The 23,184-nt window shown below is 33.0% G+C and overlaps 2 protein-coding genes across 2 annotated transcripts in view; one reads left to right on the top strand and one right to left on the bottom strand.

Annotated features, from left to right (window-relative positions):
• LOC117112095 (lipoyl synthase, mitochondrial-like) overlaps nt 1-3,481 on the bottom strand; it is a 12,017-nt gene extending 8,536 nt beyond the window's left edge. The window contains exon 1 of the mRNA XM_033255148.1: nt 3,311-3,481. Coding sequence (XP_033111039.1) covers nt 3,311-3,466 — 156 coding nt within the window. The 5' untranslated portion in view covers nt 3,467-3,481. The remainder of the gene's footprint in view (nt 1-3,310) is intronic.
• Nucleotides 1-23,184, top strand: part of LOC117112082 — a 23,627-nt gene extending 443 nt beyond the window's left edge. Inside the window, exons 2-5 of the mRNA XM_033255137.1 lie at nt 10,072-10,317; nt 15,007-15,302; nt 17,763-17,814; nt 18,317-23,184. Of these exons, the coding sequence (XP_033111028.1) occupies nt 10,158-10,317; nt 15,007-15,302; nt 17,763-17,814; nt 18,317-19,929 (2,121 nt within the window). The 5' untranslated portion in view covers nt 10,072-10,157 and the 3' untranslated portion in view covers nt 19,930-23,184. The remainder of the gene's footprint in view (nt 1-10,071; nt 10,318-15,006; nt 15,303-17,762; nt 17,815-18,316) is intronic.

Genomic DNA, 23,184 nt, shown 5'->3' with positions numbered 1-23,184 from the left:
TTCAGCAGCCAATCCTGATATATTCATTTCATATTATTATAAATATTCAATTAAATTACAATTTTGGATGCAGTGATTTAATTTTAGATATTTTATTTTAATATTATATATTTATATAGAACTTTCTGTTTTCCTGGTCCTATTCGATCTTGACAGCTCTCCTTGTGTTTCAGCTGGAGGGCTATGCAAGTTGGACATGGTCTCAGGCCTGGAAGAAAAAAAATGTTTATGCCTCCATCCAACCATGAAAATTGTCTCGCTAAATGCCTCTAGCACCAAATATTATCTGTACACTATATAGACCAATCGTTTATTTTATTTTTTCCCCTGAAAATGCCTCCAGAACATTCATGATACCTCCGACCGCTGGTCGTGGACTTTTTCCAGCTCTGCATGGCCTTTTGGATTTGTAAACCATGTGGATTCCTGTAGATATTTTAATTGCACGGGTGGTACATTGAAAATTAGCTCAAAATTGCTTGGAAAATCACTGAGTATATATGTGCACAGAACCGAGTAAACTTGTTTTCTGAATGAAGCTATAACGACGGGGCCCGTTACAACTTATTGCCCTGGGGAGAACACTAACTCAAACTACAGTACTGTTACACATGGTTATACTGTATGTTAAAAACGAGAATTTTCACTGGACAGATTTCTAGGCCTAATTTTTGCACGGAGGAAGTATTCCCGGTACAGGCCTCATTTTACCCGCCTGAGTGGATTGTCTCCTAGGTGTATAGGTTCTACCCAATTTAGCACTGAAGAACCCACTGGAAAATCGATTTGCAGCTTATTCTTGATGTAATACCAAAAAATCCAAACATCAGACAATTGTCCCTGGCTTAAATTGTTTCAATGTGTAAAAGCAATATTTAAAGTTGACTATTTCAATCTGGTTTACTCTTAGGGTAATTTTTAGCATACATTTATTCATCCTTATTATTTTTAACACTAACTCTCTTGATTGTTTTAGTGTTTTAAAATTTTTTCTGTAGTATTTATTTATTATTTATTTATTTTATTTAGTATTTATTTATTTCTCTTTAGGTGAGACTTTTTTATACCTTGTATTGCGAACCCACTGCCCACCAAAATAGATGATTTGGAATAAAAATAAAATGTTATTTTTGGCCAATACCACACCCACTACCACTAAAAAATGGTAATTTCAGAAAACAATAGTGACCGCTCACCAGGTCCATGTGTTCCTCCATGCTTAAATACAGTACAGGCGCAAGTTATTATATTGGGTTTTTTGGAAGAGCTAATAATATAGAAATTGTTAAATAATTAGAATGTTTATTTGTAAAAAAAAAAAAAACATTATTTAGAATGATCATTTGTACAAAATTAAAATAAAAATAAATTGATAAAAAAATTGAATAAAAGTCTCCCCTTCTAGGCTCTTACAATATGTTTTGACAATTTATGAAATTGGGTTGAGTGCATACCAATTCCTGTTTGTTTTCAGTTCAAATTGATTTCTGTAGTTTTTAATGGACAATAACATTTATTTTGAATATTAAGTGCTGTACATTAAAAACAAGTTTTACAAAGATAAAAACTTAAGTATAGTAAATGTATGTAATTAAAAATGACACAAAATATAGAACCTCCTCATTAAAATATTTCCTATAAATTTTTACTAGTTAAAAATTTAAATAGTTGAGTTCTCATTCTTGTTAATTTGCTTGATGCATGTCGTCTGTATATTTTTTATTGGGAAAGAACAGTTGACAACCAAAATAAACAAATAATGCAGAGAGTAAACATTGATTTGTCAAATAAACTAATTTACACTTGGCAGATAATGCCATGCAAATAAATTCTCTGTAACACAAATTGGCTGACGTAATGAACAATTTTTTCAATAGATACCTATCATAGTAACAATTATCCTCACCATCATTCTGTGTATCCCTGCAAGGGGAAGAGGGGGTCTGGTTCCCTCGACACCACTGTCCACTCTCCCTTCTACTCAGAAATCAGCAACTCTACCATCATCATCGTTACTTAGTAACAATAATATTAATATATAATCTTATTGATCATATAAATTAAACATTTCTTTTGCATTGAACTTAAATAATAACTTAAAAGTATAAAACTTGACATTTGGTCATTTAAACTAAAGTTATTAGTGTTTCAGTTGAATGACTGCGTGCCAAAACCCCTATTAAATGGACAATCTGATTTTTTAGGTTAGTTCTAGTTAGAGAGGTAACCCCTAGGGGTTACTACATCCATTCAATAAAATTTCTCATTAAGTATTAAAATGAGGCCATAATTTATTTAAATATATTAAATATGCACATTTTAAATTACCAACAAAGTAATCATTTTTTAGATTTAGCTCCATTTTCTAAGTAGTAAAAATTATTAATTAATAGTTTGCAGAAACTGATCAACGAGATTCATTAAACTTGCAGATTTCCTGGATTTGGATACTTTGCAGTAAATCATATTTTCTATTGCACTTGTGCACAGTTCTGAATTTAGATTTGTATATATGCAGGTATGAACAAAGAACTAATTATAAATGTGGCCATCAAAGGTTTTCCAACTTGATATAAAGTATTTCCCCCGGCTTATAAATATTATGCTATTTAAAATTTAGCTTGAAAAATACTTGGTCAACATTTTCCTCCAGTGAAATATTTTTTGCCAACAAATGAAATTCCAGAGTACTGTACACTGAAAAGTTTACCATCTAAATTTTCTATGTTTATTAAGCAAACTTTTCTTTCTTTTTATCCAACATTCCCTCATTATATCCAAAACACTGAAGTTGCACATTCCCTATTACTGTATACCAGTTAGTGAATTTTTGATTCAACACCGAGGGCCGCACCAAAACTTTGTTGTTTCCAGTGTTCCCTCAAAAACCTCCAAGAACTGCTTTTACACTAATTTATTCTCAGTTTTATTTTAATTTTTGCATATGATTGGTGTCGGGCCATAAAAAACAAGGTGTTTTTCTAGCCAATGTTGCTTTTTTTTAATTCATTTTCGCAGGCCGAAAAAAGAATTGATGGCGGACCGCGGGCCGCAGTTGTGCTGTGTACTATCCAACTGTTCCTGTCTCTCATCCCCATTCCCCTCTACGTCTTTACCAGAATTCTCTTGTTCTGTTCCCCTGACCATTACCCTTCCCATTTTCGATAATTGTTCACCATTCAAATTCCCATTTTCAGAATTCATATTCGTTGGCTACCTGCTCATTTTTCTATTCACCACAATCTGTCTAACTACCCACCCCCCAATACATTTCCATGTCCACCATCTACTATCCAATATTTACACTTACTTGTGTCTCTAGGGTCGTTAAGCCACCCCAGCAGAAACAACCTTTGTCATTTTGTCCACCATCAGTAATCCACTGTCCACCCCATAAACAATCCAATGTCCACCCCATCAAAAATCCAATGTCCAATCCATCAACAAGCCGGAGTATTCTCCCCATCAACAATCCAGTGTCCACCCCGTCAACAATGCAATGTCCACCTCATGAACAATCCAGTGTCCTAACCATTAACAATGCAGTGTCCACCCCATCAACAATTCAATGTTGACCCCATCAACAATCTACTCAGTGTCCATCCAACAATTCATTGTCCACCCATCAATCCACTGTCCACCACATTCATTTCCCTATGACAATTTAGCATTTCTGCCATTTCTTTTATATGTTTTTGCTTGTAATTTTACATGCAATTTGGCCTCCGGGCCACGATATGTGGAATTTTATAATAAATTGAATTGAATCAGCTATATTATACATGTACTGGACAGTGATTGGTTAGCTCTATCTTATTCCCAAATGACATCCAATGTCTGTAATTAATGCCTTGGATTTTCCAGCCTAGTAATTGATTACTCACTTGGGTGAAGGGATTGAACGTTCATTAGATGAAATACCAACTACTGTGTACTATAATACGCCAACATTAATTTTGCAATTTGCAGTACTTTGGCTTAAATTTCAATGACATTGTTCATATGTTGTCCTTTTTGTGGCTTATTTCTACCATATTTAATTGTCAAATTTTATAGCAACTGGCCTGTCAGAACAGGACCAGGAAAAATGCACACATCCTGCAGCACATACAGTATTTATGTACCTTTTACCCCCGTTTATTTAGTGCTCAACAATATTCAAGGGCTGTGGTTTAGTGGAACGGTCTATTTTGATAATAGACAATGTTTAAGTATAATCTTTGGAAATAGTTTCCTAAATGATATTGTATATATTACGAATCAACAGACGTTTACTATATAATTTTAAAACAAAATTTATTGACAAAAAAGAAGATCGACGTTTCGAGTCCATCATGGACACATTCTCAAGATCAAGTGAACAACAATATACAAAAGTAGACAACAATACAGTATACATGATGGACTCGAAATGTTGATCTTCTTTTTTGTCAATAAATTTTGTTTTAAAGATATTGTATAACTATAATTATAGACTACATTTAGACAACCAGGCACTGTGTGATATCAGCAGTTTCAAGTCTTCCCAGTTTGTTTATGTATCTTCCTACTACAAGTGACTGCTAACTATGTTCTTCTCCACCATCTTCGTTCTTCATCTAAAAATATCTTGACAGTTCCGTCAAAACAAAAACTTGTCAACGTGCCTTTTCTTTTCATGATTTGTCTAATTTACTTTCTTTAGAGAAAATCTTAAAATCTTTTTATTACAGGAATGCTAACTAGCCTTATTTCCTCACTAGTGCCTTCAATAATTTTTGAGTTGGCACTAAAATATTCGTTACTATTATGGTTTGCTGATTCCATTCCTGATATATGAGCATTGCTGTCTTGTCATTGAGTATCAGTCAATTGATTGTTTATGCACACCAAAGGTGCATTCAAGCACTACTATACTGTACATGGATATTGCATTCTGTTTGAATTTCCAGATACCACTTTTGTACACTCAGTGTGTGGCTAATACTGTTTAAATAAAAGAACGTTATTCATATCATAGGGTTTTCATAATACAAATCAAAACACATTTTTTATAAAGTATAGACTGTGACAAGTTTTATTATTTCTTTTGAAAAAGTATTTCATATAGTTACAGATACTTTTTTTCATAACAATTTCTTATTACTTGTTACACATTTTAATGTGGAAATTTTAAAGCCTAAAAGTAGAATTACTAATTAGTCGATGCAGAACCTACTGCACCTACCAGGCAGCATCACACATCATCTGTAATTCAATCAACTTTTTTTTATAATGTAACATTTCGTACATCTTTTATCATTTTATAGTAGATTTCCTGAATAATATATTTTCATAATGTTTTATTCCAGAGGTTTTTCTAGGGGAAAGCATAGTGGGTTCATGTATCCCAGTCACCCTACACTTCTCAACTCCCTCCCCATCCCCATTGAAATTTCTCAAGTTTTGAGAATTGACTTATTTTGTAGGCTACAGAACTACATCACTTCAATCATTGATCTGTCTTCTCCTTTGCATCCTTCTCCCCCCTCCCACATAATTTCCCACCCCTCATCACCCCACCACTCATTTCAAGATTCTTAGATATACCAATGGATTCTATAAGAGCCATGAAAGAAACAGGATATATTAAGCTGAAACAGTTAGTAGATTGAAATGCTCCATAATTTATTGATTAACTTGGTTAAATTATTGTGCTCGGAATTTGAACCTCTTCATTCGATTTAATTATTAATTTAAATGTATTTGGTTCACGTAACCCAATTACAGGTTTGAAAGTCATTAGTAATTGGATCTAGATTCCTGGTTTAAGCTTTAGTATTCTGCTAAGCAAGATGGGTAGTTTCTCATTAGATTGTTCTTGTTCTTTTCAAAAAAATCAAATCATCCAAATAAAATAAAATAATAAAACCCACCCAATACTAACCCACCCACCTTCCTAAAATTACAATAGGGGAAACAAAGTTGTAACCAGAAAATCATAATATGAAATATAGACAAATGAAATTTATTAATACTATATTTATTAAGATAATAAAATAAATATACTGCAAAACATACAGCTAGGCCAAGTAATAATAATGCATTCATTTAAATAAGGCCAAGTAAAAAAAAAAAGTAGATTCTCGTCCTAATATTTTAAAAAAAGGAGAATGAGGGCACTGTTTTTTCTTTACTCCGAGATGGGAAATCCAAGATGGCCGCTGGGAAACTACTACTTTCTCACTTTTACCAAGTAGACACATTGAAGTAAAGAAGTGCTCAGTAAACATGATTCATACCATACAGTGTATGTATCTCCAACCACGAACGAACGAGAGAGGACTGATTACTGTGATTTTCGTACGTTTCGTAAAATAAAGGAAATTAAAAAATATTTCATGAATAATATATTATAGGGAGCTTTTGATTGCACGACGACGGTAGGACGTAGAACGTAATGATGTCAGTAAAAGTCATCTGCTCATGCGCTCGTCGAGTAGATTCTGGAACGCAATTTGGCCAAATTTACTTATGCAGAGAACGTAGGACGCCAGGTAGGACGGTCACGCATGAGTGATTCCGTTCTAGCGTCACATCGTGGCACAAACCGAAAGCTCCCTATTTTTCCAAAGATAAAGTTAAAAATAATAACCAAGAACTGTAGACAACACCAAGGCTGTTGTTGACGTCATAGACAAGGCTTCCTTCAGTGTTTAATGCCTATAGTGTACAGTAATATAGTCCTTTCTTGACAAAATGTGTTATGCTTGTTCTTTATACAAAATCAATTTTAAGCAAATGACAACATATTGTGGTATATGATAACATCATTGTACTGACTTTAAAACAAAATTGATGTTATGATCAGCTTTTGATATACAGAACATGTTTTTGTCCTGTGTATTGATTACACCTGAAGCCCAGTTCTTATTCATGAATGGGAAGTAAAAGTACGGGTTTTTTCTGTATGAAATATCGAATATAAAAACAGCAGAGCCTACAAATTTTGTGGAAGATTTTGGTGTATTTTTTCTTGCATACTTTGGTTTATTTTTGTAATTATTTTTCACATTTTATTATTAATAGAAATCCCAGCCTTGAGAACACCATTTATTAATCAATGCAAACTATCCATGTTACAATAATCTAGTGATTCTTGTTGTTATCATCTCTAAAGACATCACTGTTAGTTAACATCATCAATATCATCATCATTACCATTACCATCACCACCACCATCATCATTATTATTATTAGTATAATTTGATTTTTCTGGTTCTTGTGAATGTGGTTTCCATAAATTTGCTTTTTCTATCATATTTTTTGGAGGCGGTTTTTGCCTAAACAGATACAGGCACTTTATACATTTTCATTATTATTATTTTTCATGGATTATCGGAAGAATTAGGTAATATTTTGTTGCTTTATTTTATCCAGTAAACATAGGACTCATTTTCTTTTTTAACATATAACAGAATTCTAACACATTTTCTGTGAGTATAACATGTTGACTTACAAGAACTTAGTGCTAAATTGATGTTTTTTATGTCGGCCATATCACATCTGTTTTGTGACAACGCAATTGATGAGTACCTTGATTCATTCGTGGCCGAGGAAATTGCTAATGGAAGTGATTGTATGAATCATAGGAATGTGTGCACACAACTCGCAATTCAAGTGTTTTCACAAATCTAATTTGCTTTCTCGATTTTAATTTTGGTTGGTTGTAACAGTTTTGTTTGTAATAATTTAGACAGGATTGTAAGAGAAACTTTTTTATAACTTGTTTTGTGAATTTATGTTCTTTAAACGAGGAGAGCGGAAATAAAATAAAAATAAAATTTTGTTTTCTTATTTAGCAGATTGTTTTGCCAAAAACATCGTCATTGGCGGTCGGCTGGTTTGCTAACTAGGTATAAAATAGTCTTACCAACACAAAATGCATTTCTCATACATGAAAATATTGAAATATATATTATTTGTATATATTACCACGTAGGTAGTTCTGAAAAGAACTGTTGTAGTTGAGAAAGTTGCTTCAATCGTCTTCAGGAGAATAATATAAATGATGATTATGTTGTTGATGTTCATTATTAAAATCATTTTCTGTTCTTAATGTTGATGTTCATTATTAAAATCATTTTCTGTTCTTAAAAAATTTTAATTTAAATAATTCATTTAGTTCAAGCTTCATAAATATATATTTTGTTCTATTCCATAATTATTTCTAATATAATTATATAACTATGTGACAGTGGTTTAGCTACATGTGACAGTGGTTTATCTATATGTGACAGTGGTTTAGCTACATGTGACAGTGGTTTAGCTACATGTGACAGTGGTTTAGCTATATGTGACAGTGGTTTAGCTGTGACATTGGTTCAGCTATATGTGACAGTGGTTTAAGCTGCTTCTGTGCTTTCCTGCCAGCTAATGACAGTATTTTGTTTAATATACCTGTTATTAAATGTTATGTTTATTTGATAAATTGATTTGTATTATATTTTGTATTCTGTATTTTTTGCTAAGAATAAATAATAATAATAATATTAATAATAATAATAATAAAATAAATAGTAATACAAGATTCTATTCCTACAGTAAACTTATCCGGCTTTGATTGCAATAATTGCCATTCTCAATTATTTATCTAATTCATTCCAATTAGCTTATTTGTATTAATATTATTAACATAATTATAAATAATTAATAACTTTGTTTGTAGATTGTTATTGCATTAAGGTCATTAAATTGTTAAGTACTGTATCATGAACCCTGGTTGACTTCAGTTACTCCCGACATGGATGATCAAGTCCCAGAGAAGTGAATTTTAAATTACTTAGTTTCACGGAAGATGTACTCCTGGGAAATTGCCGATGGCTTTAACGTGTCAGATTGTCTAACATTCACCGCATGTCATTGCAAATAAAGCCCTCATCATAGCTAAAAAACATGCTATTTTTTACAAAATTGGATGATTTATAAATTTCAATGAAAGCATTAGTGGATCTTTACTACTGTACATTATTTGACACAGTGCCATTACTGGGCTTTATTCTTTACATAGGGTAGTGAAGGTGAATATACAGGTAGTGTTAAAAATGGATTTGTATGTCTTTGGTAATAACCAGGTAACAATGAGGTATTAACCAGGTACACACCAGGTATTTAACCAAAACCAAATAAGGTGTACTTTATTTTTACATTATTATTTTTTACTTTATTTTTTACATTATTATTATATAGAACATACCGTATGTATTAGAAAAGATTATCTTTTTTGTTGATCCAATTAGTTGCTATACCTTAGCAACTATTAATGAAGATGACTAAAGTTTTGAATTTAAATAATGATATGTTTGGTAACATCTAGGTACGACAAACCAGACATAGGTGTTACCAAATAACAACCAAGTATTATTTAGGTAACAACCAGGTTACTAGATGTACTATAACCCAAAACCTGGTACAATACATCAAATCAAATGTAGGTAATAATAACCAAGTATTAACTAGGTAGTAACCAGTTTACCAGATATAACCCAAAATATATCGGGTACAGCAAACCAAATCAAGGTGTTAACAACATAATATTCTAAATTACTATGTAACAACTGGGTTACGAGATAAACCCAAAACAAACCAGGTAAAACAAACCAAATGTAGGTGTTAACAATATAACATCCAAGTATAACTATTATGTAACAACAACCAACCATAAACTAAAACCAAGTACATAGGTCATAGAAATATTCAATTATAATACAATGATATTGTAACTGTTGTACACTGGTTTAGAGATTGGTAAATGTGTTTACTGTTTTTCATGCATATCAAATTAATTATACAGTAGAACTGCAGGCTTATGCATTCTGTTGTATAGTTGAGTTGTATGATGAGCTGGTGTATAGTATGTACTTAAAGTGTATGCATCACAACTTTTGGTAATTCTTTTGCTGTGAATTTGATTCAAATTCCTTCAAGATCTTTTAGCAGGAATATAGAGTTTTGAAATATTGATATCACAAATGAGTTAGTACTTTGAAATACTCATTTGAAATGAGTTCCATGAACATGTGTCTAAATTATTATTTTATTATATATTTGTAGCATTGTTGGCTTTGAAGAATGTACAAAGATTATAGAATACCGTAATGACCATGGTCTGAAAATAGTGTCATCGCCAGACTTACTTCATGGATAGACACTCCCGCTCGGTTGCTCTTGAGAAGAAACACGTCCACGATGTCTATGATAAGATTGCACCACACTTCAGTGATACACGCTACAAAGCCTGGCCCAAGGTCAAAGGTTTTATTGAGGCATTGGAACCGGGAAGTCTTGTTGCTGATGTCGGTATGATTTTGTGATTGATTTTTTTTCTTCAGAATTTCTTTATTTAAGCTTTGATACCTTAACAATGAGTATATATATATATATATATATATTTTGGGAGTCTCCAGAAAGTCGCGGAAGTCTCCCGTAAGACGCAGGAGTCTCCCGAAAATGGGGACGGCCTCCTACACTCCTCCAATCAAGAATCTCCCGGAAATTAACATTACCCCGCAAATTTATAATATTTGCTTATATTTACTACTTTATTATCAACTGACCTTTATTATCAACTGACCTTTATTATCAACTGACCTTTATTATCAACTGACCTTTATTGTCAACTGACCTTTATTATCAACTGCCCTTTATTATCAACTGACCTTTATTATCAACTGACCTTTATTATCAACTGACCTTTATTATCAACTGACCTTTATTATCAACTGACCTTTATTATCAACTGACCTTTCTGCTAAGCTCGACCCCTTGGATACTGTTGCTAAGGTCCTGCAAGATGACGGTGTTAAACCGTACGCAAACACATGCATTCGTGGGATAACACGTGTGTTTGTGAGATGCGCACGTATTCCTGGCACTGTTCTGATTGGTCAGTTGTTAACTTTGATTGACATTCTGGAAAGGTCAATTGCCTCACGGAAGTCAGGGCACTGCAATATAAAATGTTATGAAAGCTCCTTCAACCAGATCACCTGGAAGGGATTCCTTCCAACTTGTGACTCCTTATATTACAATAGTTACAAGTAAACACAAATTCCCACAAATGAGCCCATCTTCTATAAATCTAGAGCGTTTACATGCCTTTAATACTATGGAATTGTTATTGTCTCTGAGGTCATCTAGACGATGGAATATATATCCTAAATATATATTCCGTAGGTTTTTATAGTATTAGACTATAATTATTTTTGATTTAATTTAATTATTCTTAATGTTACTGTGCCTTAGTAAGCTGACACATCCAGTATATATAAAGTGAACTTTTTATAATTAACTTATATTTTATTTAAATTTTTATTTTATTAATGTATATACAGTATTTTTATTTTTTTATATTTATCTATTTATTGATTTTTAATCATTTCTGTTAATTAGGACTAATTACAATATAAGTATTCACATATAAAGTGAATTTTCGTTGACATTTTATTATATTTTGAAGTTTTTAAATTAATTCAACTACTAAGTGTTTATAAAGTTTCAATATAGTTTAATTGTTTTTTTGTGTAGTATTAATACTTACCTTTATAAATTGTATTAAGCTGATAGGGGAGTTGTTTATAAACCAAAGCAACACTTGCTTGCTTTGGTTTATTTGTTCCAGTCGTTGAATTGTGTATGCAATCCATGTTGCAAGTGAAATAAATTTGATTTGATTTTTTATTTTATTTTAATATCATACCCAGCAGTAGACAATAAGGTATAATGAAGCCTGCCGACTGATCAACCTGAAATAGCTCCTCCAACCTTGACAATTATGTAATGATAGTGAAAATAAAGAGAATAATGACAGTCAGTGTTGAAGCTGTCAATTAGCCAAATAGCCAAATCCTAATAAAAGCTGAATTCTGATAAATTAGCCAAACAGTAATAGCTATAATTGCTTATATTCTTTTGTTTTGGCTAAACTTTCTATTTGGCTAATTATTTTCATACTAAATTAGCAAAATTTTATTATGCTGTTAATATTAATAATAGATATTAAAATAATAATACTGTAATACATTTGATTAATAAAATATAATTTATGATAATAATTTATGAACAAACATTAATGATAATTTATGACATTTTAGTAAAGGTAATTTTAATTATGCTGATGATATTAATGGTATAAGAATAAGAATAATACTATAATACAATATTCTAATACATTTGTTAAGTAAAACAGAATTCATGATTTTAATTTAGGAACAAATATAATGATAATTTATGACATTTTAGTGTTGGTAATTATGATTATGCTGAGTATATTTACAAGGTATTATTTAAATGATAATACATTGTAAAACATAATTCATAGTTAGTAGAAGAATAAACATAATGGTAATAATAATTATTTTAATTAGCAATATAGTATTCATGGTAATTATGATAACATTAACTCACTATTATAGCACTAGTCTAAATGTTTATTACATGTTAGCAGACTAATTTTAAAATGTCACACTATGGTAGAAGGTACCGAGGTGTCTGGACATTTCAATTCATTTTATATAAATCGTGTTCAGGTGAGTGATATAGAAGTAAGGAAGCGTTGCTTAAGGTGTTACAGGCTGCGGTTTGATTTTGCACTTAATGGATACTCTAGTGAATATCAACCCACTGTCCAAAAAATTCAAAAATTATTTATTCTTTATATTTTTTTTAATGTAATGTTGAGAAACACTTGATATAGGTGTTAAATAATAAACCATGTTCTACTACTATAATAGTGATTACAGTATAAAATGCTTATTAACCATCATGATATGTACAATTGATATAAATCGCAATAATTATGTTAAACTAGCAATACAATAAAAAGTATTTATAAACATTAATTCATTTTCTATATATTGTATGAATACTATAAACCACTGCATAATGATATTGTTATTATGATGACACAAAAAAGATAAAGTTAAAATGAAGTAATAATGTTATAGTGATAAATATTAATATAATAATGATATATCAATATAACATTGTTACTGTATAAGTTTATAATAATAATATATGATAATGTTGTAATAATGATGCTGATGATATAATAATAGTTATCATAATTTGTATAATTCTGCATATATATTCATAGTTCAATCTATGAATCATGTTATTGTTGACTGAATTAACTGAGTTTTATATTAATAATAATTTGAGATTTGTATAGCGCCTTCCGAGGCACTTAACAACAACGAAAAGGAACATACAACGGAACTGAAACGCAACATTTGACAAGAGTGTTTAAGTGTGCACCGCCAAATACCAAAGCAAATCTTAGCTGCTTTTCTTTGAATTTTCGCTTAGCAAACTCTACTTCTATATTATTGGTTTACTAGTAATTTATTTATTTTTTACGAATCAGGTGTAGTTTCTTTGAAATTGATAATTCAACGTCAATGCTATCATGATTGCCAATGGCAACCGCATAGTAATTATTAATTTGCATATTTATTAATGTTGTACTACACAGTTCCATCAATGGCATTACCATCATCCACACATCAGTTCAAAGGTCATGTGTTCAAATCTTGATGTCAAAATTTAATGTTTTATACAAGTGGTGAATCTGTGTTCTCCATAACAAATTTATTTGTAGCATTAAATATTTTGAATTGAATCAAGATTGTTAATAATATACTGTAGCATGCACTCCTTAGTTTGTATAAGCAGTGAATCTCGTTAGAGAGCTTAATTAATGAGCAAGTATACTTTGGAATTTAAATTGTTGTCTACATCGATCACTGCAATTGCCGGTCAAATAACCGCATTATTTCTGAAGTACACTTTGGTTATCACATGACCTTTGATCATTCCTGAATGACACTTTAGTTCGTCCTTATTTATTTGCAGGACAAAATTATCAGCTCTAAGGGGAGACTCTTTTATACCTTGTTTCGCGAAACCGCCACCTACCAATAGTGATAATTTCAAATAAAAATACAATTTTATTTTTGCCCAATTAGGGCACCAGTCACCATTACTGCACTGTTTACATTCACCAATAAAAAACAAAATTTTATTTTTATTTTTTTTTCACCCTCCTTTGATGATCTTTATTAGAGAGCAGCTTAGCTCAGTCGGCTTATCTGGTGCTAGCCATTGTGTGTGCGCTGAACCGTGGAGATTTCTAGGTCCCTCGTTCAATCCCCATCGCTGCCTCTCCTTGTGTTTCAGCTGGAGGGCTGAAATACAAGTTACAATAGCGCACAGTCTTTCGGATAAGATGTTTAAGCCATTGGTCCTGCGGGCATTTATGGCCCATGTGCACATTCAAGAAAGCAGTACACTCTTCGGAAAAGAGTAGGGGATTGTCTCCCTGTGTACTGCCCAATCACCACCAGATGGACCCCACTGCAAATTAGTCTTCTTCTAGACTTCCGTTGGCTATCCTTGGTGTTTACACCGAATAGATCCAATCCAATCCAAAACAATAACTTCAAAAAAGTAAATAGCAAGTAGGCTATTTATCATATTTTTAGCTATCGGAAAATTTCCCATCGATTTATAATCAGGCAGCACTGTAGTGGTACAACTTGATTTTCTGCTGCACAAGACATCAATTCGTAAAAGCCTTTATGAACAAAGCCTACCTAAAGAAGTCAAGATTGGCACAAGACCAGCTAACTTCGGCTTTGAATATAGGAAGATTGAATTGTGTTAAACTGATTATACAATACGCACAATGTTTGAGTTCTAGACCTTGGTTCTAGGTCCCTAAGCTTATTAACATTTAATATATTATCAATAATGAATGCAATGTACTGTAGTAAAAAGAATAGGAGAAGGAAGAATAGGGAAGAATCTTAGAGGGAATGATTATTATCTGAAAATATATAATAATGATCAATATGTCATTATATTTTTTAATAAATTTTTGGCACTAATCATCATAGTTTATCACCTTTTAGCCTATCACGTTTCATAATTCGACATTGATTCAAGACCTTATTCTAGGTTTGTACGATAATCATCTTGATTTTTTTTTAGGATGTGGGAACGGGAAGTATTTGCATATAAATCCGTCAGTATACAAGCTAGGATCAGATTGTTGTTCCAAATTGACTGAAATTGCTCAGCAGAGGGGGCACAATGTCTTGATTTGCGACAACATCAACCTTCCGTACAGGAGCGGGAGCTGCGATGCTGTCATCTCCATTGCGGTCATTCATCACTTTGCTACCGTGGAACGACGTGTTCGAGCATTGCAGGAGCTTGCTAGGATCACAAGGCCGGGGGGAAGGCTTATGGTATGTGTCTGGGCACTGGAACAAAGTCATAGAAAGGTATGTGAGAAAACTTTTGGACGATTTTTAAAACAATCCCTTCCCCCCCTCTTTCTTATCATCATACAAGTCCAAGGTCAAGGCTTAGTAAAATGAATGGGTTTCATTGTACAGTATTTAAAAAACAGTAATTCAAACTTAACTGAAAAATTAAAGAACAACCGTCTTGTATAGCATTCTTTTCTGGCTCGTCAGGCTTATATGGTAGTGCTAACAGTTACTAGCTTCAGTAGTAAATTTGTGTGTCATGTACAATCCGCACATATGTAAGACAAACATGATTTTAAAATAAAAATCAATAAAAAAATTGTATGTTGTGCTTATAAGACGACCCCCTGTTTTTTCGATCGTAATTCGTTATTGTAAGCCTTGTCTTAAGCCTCAATCGCACTGGATTAATTTTTGGGAATATGTAACCGTCATCACGGTAAACATTTCTAGGGTAAATGTTACCGTCAATCGCACTTAGACTTTCCAACTCGGTTAGTTTTCCCGAGTAGTGTAAAATTATCTATTGAGGGCGGTAAATTTTGACCCGTAACATGACCCATACTGATCTGTTTCTTCCCTCGACTGACTAGGCCAACATCATGAGATCCTAGAATTCTCCTTCCGATATTTTAGGCCTAGCGAGGCCTAAAAAATGAAGAAAAATGTCATTCCATGCCATACTACTATTTAAGGGAAAGTAACACGTTAAAAAATAATGGTTTGTGATCAACTAGTCGAATAGTACGATATTCGTACGATCAATACAGCACAGTAGTATAAAATTTGCGCGAAAATCGAAATGTACACATCAAAAAGCCAAAACAATGAGAAGAAGCAGGTCAACTAATTATAGGCATGCGCCAGTGCTTCACAGAGCGATAAAGGTCACCCAATGAACAATGAGGCTCGGAATTCGGTTAATTTAACCAATCTGTGGCTGTTCGCATTGGATTTTCCAGGCCGGTCAAAGTAGCTCGGTAGGAATTCCTGAGTAATTTCACTCCCGAAAACTAACCGGCGGCGACAGTCAAGTTAACCGAGCCGGACTATCCGCACTGGATTTTTTCGGTCAAACTTACCGACAAGACGGTTACTTTTACTGGAATAAATCCAGTGCCATTGAGGCTATATATGAAGAGTATACGGTATATTTTAGAAACCATAAGCTCATTCATCCATGGGCAGTTCCATCCCCCTCCCCCACTTCAGTTTATGTCACCGTGTGTGCTACCAAATCAAGGCCACTTTAAGCCACAGCAAAAACCAAGACAGACCTTAAGCAGGAACTTGATCAGGCCCTACCATGAGCTTCCCTTATCCACACTCTTATAAATCATTTTTCTTGTTGATGCATTATAAAAATCACAGGCATTTCCTCCCTTATTTTATTATCAAATCATTCAGTATTCATAATAATATAAAAGCGTGTAACATAAAACCCAGGTACATGCTTTATTAGGCACATGCAGGTGTATGAACAACAAACATAACAGATAAAACATTATTTTTCTTTTGAAAAAGAGCAAATTTTGTTTTTTTAATCAATACCATTAAAACCACCAAATACTCTCTGTTGCATTCCTACCCTCTCGATTTCAAGTTAATTTGTTTTTTATTTATTTTATTATTATAATTTTAGTGTAAACCATCTCCATACAATCAGTAAAAAAATAATAAATTGTATTTAGCTAGTTCTTGTAGTAATAATAAGAGTAATATATTGATTTATAAGGTGCAAATAAACAAGGTCTTGAGCGCCATGTCCAAGTAAACAAAGTGTAGGAGCCTCGTTTAATGAATATTTTATTGCCTTGCTGTGTAATCATTACTTTTCTAAATTTGTTTATTTAATAAACAATTTATGTGCAAGTTCTTGGAAATCCGAGTGTAAATATGAAAATGACTTTAAGATCTGAACGACCTTGTACCATGAGCAATGTATGACCTTTGACATACCTGTCATCTGTTATGAAGCTTTCTCGTGAAGCTAAGAGCCTCTTTGATGTGTATGTGTAGTCTTTCCATCTACTTTGCACTAATTTCATTTATTTAGAAGCTGATGGCCTACTTACAAAATGGCTGATAAAATTCATTACAATACTAAAATCTAATGTACCAATTAAGAACTGCTATGTAAATATATTTTGTGTATAGACAGGCATTGTAAATATTTTACTTGATTATATATGCATACGCATGTTCTTTGTATTTACATCCGTTTTCTTATTTCATATACTATACAATTATGTTTTTTCTACATCATTTTTCATAATTTCTAATGTCAATTGAATTTATTCCATGGTTTCCAATATTAATGAGATCCAGTATACAGTATCCCTCCTTAATCCTGTGAATAATTTATCTTCTTATTTTATTTGGAAAACCTGCATTAACATATTTGTAATTTTCTGAATCTTGTGTGGCATTTACCTTTAAGATCTGATTAATGATCTTTTTTTTGTATTGTAGTTTGATGCACAGGACGTGTTAGTACCTTGGCATTTCCAGCCTAGGTCAACAAGTAAATATTTTATTTTTCTATACTACTCATTATTATCATATCATAATATTTACTAATATTTTATTCCTCTTTTCAAAAATATCAACCATCACTTACTGTATTATACCCCTGGGTATTTATTATTGAGAAGGGTATTTGTGGGGAATTTTTGTGATTTGATCTTAAATTTTGATAAAATGGATCAGAACAATATTGAAGATATCAATATAACTGATGATAATAGAATGATTTAATGGATGACTTCAAATTTTACTTATTTAATTATATTTGTTGTTGAATTGTTGATTTTTTATTTAATTGTTTGGCTTGCTGACTAATTTAGAGTGAGCATAAGAGGTTGCACTTTGTGCTGATTTGATTATGGATCCAATGACCCGGGGTAATACTAACATCACCAGTACTTTGTATCCCTTGGCAAAAGGTGCCATTTAAATCCCTATATTTATTATTCTAGTTATGTACAAATCTTCATAATGATTATTCTTTTCTGGATTTTCATCAGATAAATGTGTGAAGAGTTCAAAGGAAAATGATGGAAGCAACAGCTCGGGCAGTGATGACGAATCGTTTTACAACTCAAAAAACTTAAAACAAAGACTGAAAAAATATCACAAAAGCAATAAGAAAAATAATAGCAATAATGAATCATGTTTGAGCCAGCATCAATTGTTGCAGCAACATCTCAATTCAGAAACTTTAAAAAGGCTTCAAAATGGACAAACAAGATTAAGTAGAAGTCTGCAACGAGAAAACACTAAAGCAACCACACACCAAAGAAGTTCTAGTAGTGATGGAAGATGTATTGTAACACATCACGCAAGATATCAAGCAATTCCTCAAGGAAAGAAGATCCGGCATAGTTCAACTGGGAGCAGCGTTGACGAGGAATCAGTCGAAAGTCCAAAAATGTCTAAAAAATTAGAAGGTTTCTTATCAAAGGCAAGTAAGTTTGAGCAAGTTAAAGCAGAGGAGAATTTTGGCAATAGACTGTCAAGTGCAATACAAGAACTATTTGTGAAGAGAATCTCAGGTGTATCAAATGATATCAAGTTAACTTATACCACTACTGAGAGGAGGAAAGAACTCAGTCGCCATGGCTCTGAAAGAAGTGTGAGAGAGAGTAGTGATAAATACAAGTTATCTTTTCTTACAAGGAGTAGAAGTGAAGACAGTAAGAATTCTTCCAAGAATGGAAAAAATGAATCTCTTAGGGAACTCACAACAACATTTTGGAAGAGTAAAGCCCAGCAGGTTCATCCTGATTACCAAAGCCATATGAGGGCTGCCCTCAACGATTATAATGCAACAAAAATTTCTACAAATCTCGAAGACAGTGGTTTCTCAGAATCTCCTTGTAGAGTTAGCATTTACACAGATGATTTTGTTGTTATCACTACGGATGACTACACTCTTTGCAAAACGTGTCCATCCCTCCTAAGCAATGCTTCCAGTACTAAACACAGTCCCTATAAGTTGTATTCAGATTTTGGTTTGTGGAATGGGATTAAGAATGTTAGCAAAAATCAAGAAAGAAGGACAGTTTTGCCAGGCAATTCAGCCAAAGCTGCATTAAAGTGCATGTCAGTGGACATTGGAATGTGCTTCTCACATAAAAGAGCAAGTCCGCCAACAGTTGAAGTCAATATAGCCACAGCTAAAGGGCAAGTTTATAGAAAAGCCTCACATTTAAAGAAGTCTCTCTTAAAGGAAGTAGTGTCACCTATGGAATCTAGATCATCATCTGAAGAAAGTTTGTCTTCGATACCTGTTGAGGTCGGCCGTCATAACAGCCCCAGAGTTCGTCGTAATCATTCTGATAGTAGCTTTGAGAAGACTCAATACATTCAGTATAGTCCTCAAATGCCAAAACGAGCGGTCAACATGCGACGATGCCGGTCAAGCGATGTTGCTGCTCTGGAGGAGAATAAAGAGGATTCAGCAGTCTTTGAACCAGAAGATCCTTCCACTTGTCTGCGTTACTACCATGTCTTCAAAGAAGGAGAGTTAGCAAATCTTATAGAAAACCATGTAACAAACTTGCATGTTATAGAAAATTATTACGATCATGCCAATTGGTGTGTTATAGCAGAGAAAGTGAATGTTTGGACAATATGAATCCTTAAGCCCTGTCCATACTATCAAATTTTCCTTAAGCCCTGTCCACACTATCCAATTTTCCTTAAGCCCTGTCCACACTATCAAAATTTTCTTAATCCCTGTCCACACTATCAATTATTCCTTAAGCCCAGTCCGCACTATCAAAATTTCCTTAAGCCCTAACCACACTATCAAATTTTTCTTAAGCCCTATCCATAATAGAATTTTATTTGACATGCTTAAATATTAAATATGGTCATGATGATATCACATCACAACCATATAAAGGCACATCAACGGTTTTTTGCCTAAGAAAATTTGATAATCTGGACAAAACTTAAGGAAGGAATCATTATTTTCTATTTGATACTGATACTGCTTAACCACCTGTGGGACCACATTTTATGATAACAAAAGGGGTATTTTATATCAATGTTTGTGTATATCATACAAAGTTTTGTATGTTTATACAAATATTTTATAGATTTTAATCTAATTATTTTTTAAACTTTTAGATTAGGAAATTGATTAATGAAAGATACATAACAGTGGTTGGTTCTTTAAATTTGGTTTCTTCCATAACAACAGTGATATACACTACATCGTTGCTTATCCCCACAAACTCATATTTCAATATTTATATATTTTTTCGGTATTTTACATACTATTGTGGATGTATTTGCCGATGTCATTAGTATTCGTCCATAACAGATTTTTGAATTAAGAATTTTCCAAAAATGTATGACTATCTATTTACATTAAATAAATCGATATACATGACGTCATTCATAATTACGCATAGGCATACTTTCATTAATCACACCCAAAGGTATTTGGGTATAAATATATCAAAATCGTTTAAATTTATGTATGTTCTTTTATGACTGTATAATGAAATCGATGTATTCTACTATGCTTGGTAAACTGTACGTTTGATTTTGTCCATTTAGTTTTGATAGGTATGCAATATAAACGGTCTTTCGGAGTTACTGGTGTTGATCTGTTAAGCCTGGTTTTCATAAAATCGCTACACAGTCACAGGGTTTTCAATGCAATAATTGCACTGCGTTGCTGTCCCCGACCTGACCCCAACAAAATTGACCTTTTCAGAGTGTCAATCAAACTTAACAACTGACCAATCAGAACAGCGCTAGGAATACGTGCGCGTTTCACACACGTGTTGTCCCACAAACACGCGTGTTCGCGTATGTTTTCCTACCGTGTAAACAAGGCTATGGTTGTAACCAAGGCAATTGCCTTGTTTTAACACTGTCGTCTAGTGGGACCTTAGCAACAATATCCAAGGAGCAGAGCTTAGTGGAAAGGTTCATTGGGAACGCTCCCAATCAGCATCGCCAAGGGAATCGGCGATCATGTGTAGCAATTTTCAATGAAACCATTTTTTAGTGTTGTGGTGTTTTGTTGAGTATTTCATACTAACAAAAATATGTGTGCAATCCAGTATGATACAATTTTTTATTTGTTTTTATTATGTACATTCATGTGCATAAAATGCATATACTGTCATTGTTCATATTTGCACGAATCATAGGATGAACAGTTTTGGATGTTTTATTTCAACATACTCAAAATGAATTTTGATCTGGGATTTACTGTGACGTTAATTTGTGAGAACCTATTTTGCATAATGCAGTAATAGTTTACATATGTTTCAATCGGCATGCCATTTGCTGGTTTATTAGTCTTATGGGACATATGAGCTAAGATAAAAGAAAACTATACTGCGCACCGATTTCCAGTTACAAATCATGTGACCTGCTGATAGTACAGTACATAGTAATTGTGTGCCCTTTCTCTTAAAATGTTTAACTATGTTTCTGATAATTGAAATATTTTATGTAAATGTTCATCATGTGATTTTGAAATTGATTTCAATTGTTTCTAAGATTCTTTTAGTACAGATTGAAGAAAAACTGTATGAAATGATATTAAATGTAATGTACTTTATACGTGCAATTATTTAACTAAATGTAATTTTAACAATGTAACAATTCAACATGTAGTGTAAGAATATCTGTATGGTTAAGTTTAATTTACAAACTTGTATCTTCCCAGTACTATTACGCAGCACCTGTATTTGATGTATGAACCCTTATTTTTTAGACCCTAATGATGTCTGACTCCCAATTTGTGTAGGAATAGTTCAGAATAAAAGTGTGTTACGTGGTGTTAACATGTGCATGCTTTTCATGTGCGCTTATTGTGAAATGTGCATGGAATTTGTATTATGGTGTGTGAGATGCCTTTGAGATGCCTTTGATCTAATTAGCTTGTATGATGTCGAGCTCACTGTATGGCTGGGGTTAGTGTCGTGAATATGTGATACGAGTGTATTGTCAACGTTTTGTGTGTGGTTGAGTGAGTGCACGTGTGTGGTATTTTTTGAGTGTGTGCCCATGTGTAGGCCATAGGTATGTAGGCCTATGCCGTGTGAAGGTACCTATGCTTGATGATGAGGGAAATCTGGCTTCAGTGTTTGATTTTGAGATGACGTTTCTGTGTTGTATAATACGTGTATGCTTTGTACTGTGTGCGTGATGTCTTACAAATTGCGTATTGCGTGCATGTGTGTGTGTGGTGTTATTTTGATTGGGCCTTTAGTGTTGTATGATGCGTCGTGTGATGTGTTATTCCAGTATGGAGAGGAAAGAGAGCCTTCATGGTGGGCCCTGAATAGATTGTCGATGTGGGTGTCAGTATAGTGTGTGTATTCCTGTAAAATGTGCGCGATTCGTATTAGTGGGACGTGCGCGTGGATGTACCCGAGTGCGATTGTTTTCAATGTAGCCTTTCATCGGCTAATCAATATTCCATGTTTCCCTATGCACTACCCGTAAGCCATTTCACAGATCGTTAGTATTTACAGTCGTTTCAGTCTAATATATATATATATATAGTTTTTTAGCCTTAAAAACGTAATTTGTTTATCATTTAATACACTGAATAAATATCTGACTACCTGTTTTCTGTGTGTAGTATTTACCGTTATATAAATTTCTGTGACGTGTTTTACAGTACATAGATAAGTATTTTTCTACCGAGTGTAAGAAATCTGTAACAGTGTGCGCTAATATTGTAATCCTCATATTGTCCTCATATTAATAAAAACGATAATACATTTTAAGAGATCGTGTATTTTTTTAGCCTATTGTGTTACTGCTAATTGTCTTGATTATTGTACCCGTTAACGCTACTTGTTTTTGTTTGGTTCTCAAAGAAAGGAAATAAAGTAATCTACTCAATGGCTCAGTA

The sequence above is a fragment of the Anneissia japonica genome, unplaced genomic scaffold, assembly GCF_011630105.1.
Source record: "Anneissia japonica isolate Jap-2015-1 unplaced genomic scaffold, ASM1163010v1 scaffold288117_len521816_cov214, whole genome shotgun sequence".
Taxonomy (NCBI): domain Eukaryota; kingdom Metazoa; phylum Echinodermata; class Crinoidea; order Comatulida; family Comatulidae; genus Anneissia; species Anneissia japonica.
The sequence above is the reverse complement of the archived record's forward strand: the minus strand, read 5'-3'. Positions and strand labels throughout refer to the sequence as shown.